The sequence below is a fragment of the Tachysurus fulvidraco genome, chromosome 24 (genome assembly GCF_022655615.1).
Source record: "Tachysurus fulvidraco isolate hzauxx_2018 chromosome 24, HZAU_PFXX_2.0, whole genome shotgun sequence".
In the NCBI taxonomy this organism is placed as follows: domain Eukaryota; kingdom Metazoa; phylum Chordata; class Actinopteri; order Siluriformes; family Bagridae; genus Tachysurus; species Tachysurus fulvidraco.
Window position 1 is genome coordinate 9,905,662 of NC_062541.1, and position 8,172 is coordinate 9,913,833.

Here is an 8,172-nt window from a genome sequence, read left to right on the forward strand (position 1 = left end):
AGTGACAAACCCATTAGCAAGACCTGCAAAATCTTTCTAGAGAAATAAGCTTCCTTTCACTGAATGACCTACCCACTCTGCCCTACACCATACAACAGTCTCAACACCTCCCAACTTACCCAATTAAAACACACCTAAACTGCACACACACTGTTCAACTTGCAGCTGTTGATTGCTTCCATGTTGCTTGAGTAAACACATGAGACAAATTAGCTCATTGTTGTTGAACTTCAGCTGCATTGCAGGTCTAACAGACCCCAATGTGTAAAGCCCTTTGCTTGATAAGCTCAGAGGAGGCACAGGTGCGCAACACTTCATTACATGTGAGTAGAGAGACAGGAAACAGACTCAACAGTTCCTCTACACACAGCTTCCATTCTCCACATGGCTATTGAACCACTCCCACAACACACAGACAACGCTGCACTTTCCACAAAACACGCAAGTGGAAAGTGCTACACTGCTGCTCTGTTCTCAGCACACATGGGCCTCATTCTCTACATGTTGCTTTTAGATGAATGATAAAACTTGTTCTTGGCTAGTTGATAAGACGTATAAGAGTTCCTGGCTATGTAATACATCAAAATGATTCAATTCTACATAAGTTCATACACAAGCATAACACAGGCTTAATAAATGGCACAAGTAATGCGCTAAGAAGAAGGACAGGGCCAGGACAAGACTCACATTGACTTAGTAATTTATTTATTCTCCTGTTTGTTATTTATACATAAATTACTTCAAACTCAACACACATACTTTACATAACAAAATGCAGATTTAAAAAGAAAAATAATAAAAAAAAAAGAAAGTAGCAGAAACATATGACCCTTTATTTGGTTTCATTTCTGTTGCTTTAAGTATATTTCAATAGCAAACTATCAGATGCAAATTCCAAAAATCTGAAACCTTTTCCAATACGGGGCCAATAGAGGAGATAAAGATATCACTTGTTAAAGGGAATGCACTGTACATCTGTGCCTACTTAAAACAAGAGTGTACATCCTTCCTTGTGCCTCTTCCAATCAGCATATCAATGAAGGAACAAAGGACATTTATTTCTGAAATAAAGGAGATAAACACTACGTGGGGTGAAACTGAAAAGCAGTACTGAAGTAAAAACTAACATATTGTCAAAAAATAGTGTTAAAGTGATTCTTTTTTTTAAATTAAATCACAGACCAAATATTCCTTGGAAATGTGATGGTCCATTAAGAGCAAAAAAAAAAAAAAAAAAAGAAAGAAAAAAAGGAGGAAAAGTGAATGATTACTACTTAAATGGCAGACAAAGGATCAGCTCTTTTTTGGCTAAACTGTAGGTGTTTGGCTCTGACCAAACTGAATGAACAAAGTTTTTCAGATCCAATAAGCCAGTGCTTTTCTGCTTCTCCAGCCAGAATATCACAGCAGTTTCATTCATCACCAGCAGGCAGATTTTCCTCAATCCTCTTGATGAACTTCATGCGGATTTCTGTCACGTTGTCTCCTCTTAAAGTGTCTTGAACAAAACGAACATCCACTGCCATTTGTACCTGTGAAAACAGACCCAAAAAATCTGGAGAATGACTTGAAGGGCAACATTTTTCCCCTCAGTCTTTTTGTCTGTGACTGTCTTAATTTGTCCCCAACTAACACCCTTATTCAGTAAAATGGTGAAATGACACAACATTTCCCAATAACATTTCTTTGGGATGCAGAGGTAAAAATATTTCATAATTGTTTCTAAAAATATAAAATTTTCAGAATGATAAAGACTCAGCTTAGTATTGTTCACCCTCCTGATGAATTTTGCCTCAACACTATGTCCTGAAATGGTTTACTTTTTATTTACATTACTCCCAAAGTACAGGAGAAGAGTTTATACTGCAGTTTATCCATAATAATCTGTGAGGTAATGTTAATACCGAGTGATATATTAGCTAGCATTCTTAATAAGTGGATAAACGACACATGCCTTCTTTTGTAATCAATGTTTTGTAACCTGTTGTTGAACCAAAGCTGAGCTGGAACATGCTGCTTCATTAATTAATGTCATGAAAGCGAGAGCTAAATCGGCTGTGTTCATTACTGAGAGAATTTTTCTGTGAGTTGACAGAGCAGCTATTTTATCATAGAAGAACTTTACAAAAAGATTATGCAGATTTTATTAGCCCATGGCTAATAAGAATCAGTGTTTTCAAATAGGATCCACATTTTCCTCAGTGTCTCAGCAATTAATAATGTTATTATATTTTTATGAATCAAATGAAATTCATTATAGATGCCCTGTGAAACGGTACACATTGAAACACTTTACCATCTCCAAAGCTCCTCTTAGCACACCGCACAGAAGGTTGGAGTAAATTAGCGTGTTATGGTTGTCCGGAAGCTCCACGAAGTCCACCAGCGGATTGCTCTCCAGGATGAGGGAGAATTCGTCTCCAGCAGGGCTCCAGTTCGTCACACTGGGCGTGATGCCAAGATACATTTTAAAGGCTACCTGTCCATAAGAAGCAGAAATATCCTTAACCAATGATGTAACCCAGTCTTTTCATTTGAATAAGATTAAACGACTAACCCACTGTCACCAAAGTTTTAATTGTGAGTTTGGAATCTTGAACTCTGAATGGCTTTTTGAACCTTCCTCAAGGGAGCAATATAATGTGAAAAGGATTCAAAGGTTCAGTATTCTGATCAGGAGCCCAGAATTGTTCTGAGCAAACAGCAGATTAACATCCGACAACGTGGCTCACAGTGGAAAGCAAAAGCAGAACAGGATGGGGAGGAGTGAGCAAAAACACAGCCATTGTTTCAGTGAGAACCAACACGTTTTTTTGTAGTGAAATGTTTCATTTGGTACATCTGGTCATCATCAGATGTAAAGACAAATAAGACAGCGCAACTGAGGTATGGTGAGCGTGTCCAACATTGCGACTGGCGGTGGAATTTATGGTAGAACTAGCAAGGATGTATGATTCAGGAAATGCTAATCAATAAACCGAAGGGATAAACATTTAGACGGCAAACCACTGGAGACTGTGCTCACTTGCTTTCATACACATTTCCATGGTTAGTGGGCACCAACTTTCTTTCCCCTCTAACAATGTATTTTGGAAAAGCAATGCAGTCGAGCTCTAACTCGATGACATTCTGATACCTTCGCGATCACGTCGGCTGTTTCTCGGAAATCGTGACACCTGCCGACGCTGGAGCGAGCCAGGAAGTCCTCGATAAGACGTACTCCAATATTATATCCCCTTAAAGGAAAAAGAAACAAGGGGTTATTCTTATTATTGTTGTTAAAACCTCATTTTTCATACACCTTTTATATGCAGTTATATGCATACACCTTTTATATACAGTAAAAGCTCATAATATAGCACACTCCATATAAGATCAAGATACATTCTGAAACAATGGCTTTACTGCTTTTACTTTATTTATGACAGCTGTATGAAAGACTGGAACTGAAGTTGTATACAAGTGTATATAAGTCAATTAACTGTTGCAAGCTCAACGGTGCTTCAGCCATTGATCATATAGATAGAGACATTACCCTTAGGATCATGGATGCTGGAGGACTAGATGAAATAAATAAAAAAACAAATCTAAACAAATAAAGTGATGAACATGACAATGTGACAACAACAGATACATGGGACAGGGTTCAGAGTTTCAGAAACGGTGAATAGTAAATGTGAATAGAAAAGAGTAAATGTAAATTACACTGCTGTTTAATTAGCACAGGAAACTGATTATTTTACATATACAGCATTACGTAGACTCCCTTATACAGAGTTAATTAAATTTTTTTTTTCAATTTATACAACTAAGCAATTGAGGGTTAAGGGTCTTGCTTAGTGGCCCAACAGTGTCGGACCTGGGATCCGAACTCACTACCTTTCGATCAGTAATCCAACACCTTAACCACTAGGCTACCACGTCATACCGCTCTGTGACTTAAATGTATAGTGATGTCAGGTAGTGAAGCTAAAGGCAGACTATTACATCACTTTAATGTTTCATTATATACATTATTTATATACAAAATATACTTCTTTTGCTTGTAAAAGCACTTTAGGATTTTGAACTTTATTCGAACGCTATTTGAAAATATTCGTATTATTTTGTAGCTTCTGTTACTTCAAATATTAGGTAAGTAACTGTTTCAACAATGAATAATAAGATTCCTTAACGCATTCATCACGAACTCCACCTCTGATGACTGGCAAGATGAGCAACTTCATTACTTATGTTTTCCCCCTTACAACAAAACCCTTCTCACAGAATCCATGATCTCAAAAAAGAAAATTACAGAAATAACCAACAGCGATAAATCATTTTTAACGTCTTACTAGATGTTATTCTTTTCAAAGAGGTAGTGGAATTTGTCAGTGTACTGCAGGATTAAGGCATATATTTGAATGGACAGGACCTTAGCCACACAGTTGGTCTATTCATTTTACATCATGCAGTGGGGTAGGTGGTGGTTTCTCAAGGACTATAGATGTACAGTTCACACTTTTCCTGTTAACCGCCTACTAAAGTAGACTGACACACCACATCACCCCACCGAACCACAGGGAGAGAGAGAGAGAGAGAGAGAGAGAGAGAGAGAGAGAGAGAGAGAGAGAGAGAGAGAACATTGTCAATGTTCTATCGACATAGACAATATTATATCTTAAAACAAACCCACTGACTCTAGTTTGATTTGCTTATGGAAAAATGACATCAACATTCACATCACTACATTCTCAGAAACTTACAATAACAAACTCAAACAATGACGAGAAGTGAAATGTCTAACTGGATGTAAATTTTACTGGAGGTGAAACCAGATGTGAAAGTACAAACAGAGAAGAAAAAAACACTAGATACAAAACTTACATTTTATCAAGCTGCTTGTTCACTTCCTCATCATTCTCATAATCCTTACAGAGCTGTGTGACCAGGGCTCCATATGTGAGAGTAAACAATTCGGAATTCTGTTTAACAGGGGAAAAAAACAGAAAGGCAATCAATGAGTACTACTTTTATTCAAATGTAACAGTGGTATTCGGCAAAGATTGAATAAGCAGCTAACATGAGTGAATGGTGACAGCAGTCAGCGCTGAATGATTAACCATGGTTTAGCTCCTTGCTATAAATAAGACTCATCAAACTGATTCGGTTATGCGTTGTTTCACAGTAGCGCTTCAACTTAACACTTTTGACAAACGCCACAGACTCCGAACAGACATCTGTTTTGAGAATAAACGCATACCTCCATGTCCAATCCTCTTTCAAACATTCTGCTTTTATCATCAACTTTTTTCCCTGCATCACTAAGCTAATCAGAGAAGAGAAGCTAAATCTGTAAGTCTGTCTCTGAAGACTCATCTGTTTCCTTGATGAGCTGCTTTACCTGTAAACAATTTACATAAATGAATGTGAATACCTGCAATGAGCTACAACACAGGATCTGCTAGAGAAATCGCAATGGCGTGTGTTTTAAAAAACCCAGAGTCAGTAATATACTGCCATTTTTACACACATTCCCTGTTGTTAAGGTCGATCTGTTTGATCTGTTGAAATAGGCATTTGGACTGAATTCTGCCAGTTGTGAAGCCCGTGAAATTTTCTTGCTTTCAAGATCCAACAAAATAGCACTGTTTCTTACCTCTTACCTTACCTCAAGGTTTCAACACTAGCTTTTAATAACAGCCCTAATATTTATTCTCACAAGCTTTCCATCACTAATAATGAACCTCACCTTAAGCTACAGTACCTTCATTCTTTGCTTTAAATCAATATATACCATGCACCGTTAAATCTTGAATGTGAACAGGTAGAAAAGGGTTTATTAATTTTTCACTAACAGTAGCTATAAATGGAGACCTGACAGAAAGGTTTTTATTTATGCACACGTTACGTCAGCTTTCTCTATTATTTATGGAAGGATTCTTGATGTCAGTGCTTTATAAGTGTCATTCTATTTCCATTTTGAGAAAGCCTTTGTGTTTTTTGGTTGTTATTTTCTTATTAATTTCAAGACAAAAATAAAAAGAGACACTCTCTTCCTGCTATAACATAAAACCACATCCTCTCGTGGACGTTCCACAACGTTAAAACGTAACTATAGATGAAATAAGTACAATGGGTTGAGCTTTAATAAATAAAGAAACTTCAAATGTCAGCCAATTGCTGTGGTATAATGAACTACAGCTAAGGAATGTTAATGCTGCTCACACAGGGATTATTAATCTCAAAATAAGTACTTGACAATCAGATTATCAGTGGTGATAACACAGAAAGAATCATAATTAATTTTTTCCTATAGAATCCTTTTGAATGTGATTTGACACCGGGCTTTCACAAAATGATACGTGTCTGTTTCAGAGGAAACGTATTGATACAGAGCCCTGGTAGCAGTTTTGGCAAGTCTCGGTTATCAAGAATCCTTTAAAAACAGCTTGTGTGTGTGTGATTGTGTGTGTGTGAGTGTGTGTGTGTGTGTGTGCCTGTGCAGTGAGTGTATATGTGAGTGATGGATTGGTTTCTCTTTCAGGGTATACACCCACCTTTTTCCTAGCAGACTCCAGATTACCTGCAATACTAACCTCAGGATTAAGGAGTTATCAAAGACGAATGACTAAACGAATGAATAAATGAATAAAATATTTATATTTATTTCTTCTTCTTCTTCTTCTTAAATTAGAAGTCATATCTTTGTTCTGTTTATGTTGAAAATTTGGATGAAATGTCCTATAAAAAACAACAAAAAAGCCCAATACACACGACTGGTTTAGTTTATCAGTTAGTCACATTATATAAACAATAACGTCTAATTCATGAGCCACCATCGCTACAATGTTCTCTGCTTCTTAGTTTTGGGCGCCATCTAGTGGTCTATAACAAGTTATACCGAAGGACGACTGTACTCGCTCAATGGCCAGTTTATTAAGTACAATCTCTCGTTCATAAAATAGCCAAGCTACTGTTTGTATTGTAACCAATCATAAAACAGAGGAAAGGGATCACTTGACGACCCCCAATGACCACACGCTATCTGGTTTGTGGATCATTCTCAGCACAGGGTTGATACTACAGTGCTGTAATTGGCTGGATATGTTTGGGTTGGTGACCTGTAGCTCAATGAAGCTGGACTTCTGCACCTGATACACATGTAGCAGCAGCACCAACACTTCCATGTCTCTGCAACATCCGTGTTAAATGTATCCCAAAATCTAGTTTCACTGACATGGAGGGAGAAAGATGACAAACTCGAGTAACTTGTCATCTGAATACAGCTGTCTGTCTGTCTGTCTGTCTGTCTGTCTGTCTACTGGTCTGACTATCTACCCATCTGTCCCTCTGTCTGTCTGTGTGTCTGTCTGTCTCTCTATCTATCTATCTATCTATCTATCTATCTATCTATCTATCTATCTATCTATCTATCTATCCCTCTATCTATATGTCTGTCTATGTCTTTCTGTCTGTCTATCTATCTATCTATCTAAATATATATCTATCTATCTAATATTAATAAGCCACAGTTTTACCGTAATACAAGAATAAATACAAAAGAGCAGACATTTTGTATAACCATTTCCTGTATATACTAAAACCAGCTATAACTGTAATAAATAGCGACAGATCGGTTCAGTTTCCAACGCTGATCTATCGGTAAAATAAAACAGAGTAAATATAAGACATTATCACCACATTCGGAGATGTTTAGCTTTCATTAGCTAACGAAGCTAATCTGCAGACACTCAATGCACAAACTTACCATCTTCTTGTTGTCTGTAGTTCTGTTGGATTGCCTGGACATGGTGTATCGTATGACAGCTTTGTAGGTTACAAGTTATATTTTATTAATTTGTTTCTGAAATACAGTGATCGTATTCCTGTATCGCTTTCAAGCCTACTTCCCGATTCACTTCCGCATGTCAGAGGTCGTGTTTCGCTTTGCTTCCTGGGATTTGTAGTGTTCTCTCTTCTGCACACAGGATATGTTTATATGCTAAAAGCGCTTTTTGGCCTGTTTTTATAACATTTTACCGAACATTTAAATGTAACCAACAACGCACATCCTGAGAGTTTTTGACTAAATAGCGATATATATTTTCAAAACCCCCACAAGATGGCTGTGTTCGCCAAAGCACTGACAAGCTATTAGTTTAGAGTCGACGCACACATACATGAGTCGAC

The 8,172-nt window shown here is 37.3% G+C and overlaps 1 protein-coding gene across 1 annotated transcript; it reads right to left on the reverse strand.

The window, feature by feature from the left end:
• Positions 1–683: 683 nt before the first annotated feature.
• trappc3 (trafficking protein particle complex subunit 3) lies at positions 684–7,956 on the reverse strand. Its single transcript, XM_027175462.2, has 5 exons — positions 7,751–7,956; positions 4,867–4,964; positions 3,137–3,236; positions 2,297–2,479; positions 684–1,532 (listed from the first exon to the last, which is right to left on the reverse strand). Exons 1-5 carry the CDS (start codon positions 7,790–7,792, stop codon positions 1,413–1,415), a joined length of 543 nt encoding a protein of 180 aa, XP_027031263.1. The 5' UTR covers positions 7,793–7,956; the 3' UTR covers positions 684–1,412.
• Positions 7,957–8,172: the final 216 nt, after the last annotated feature.

Coding starts and splice junctions, on each gene's coding strand:
- trappc3 (XM_027175462.2), bottom strand. CDS start 7,792: ATGTCCAGGCAATCCAACAGAACTACAGACAACAAGAAGATG. Junction 3,237..4,866: donor AACAAGCAGCTTGATAAAAT/GTAAGTTTTGTA, acceptor TTTTCCTTTAAG/GGGATATAATATTGGAGTAC. Junction 1,533..2,296: donor TAAGAGGAGCTTTGGAGATG/GTAAAGTGTTTC, acceptor CTGTTTTCACAG/GTACAAATGGCAGTGGATGT.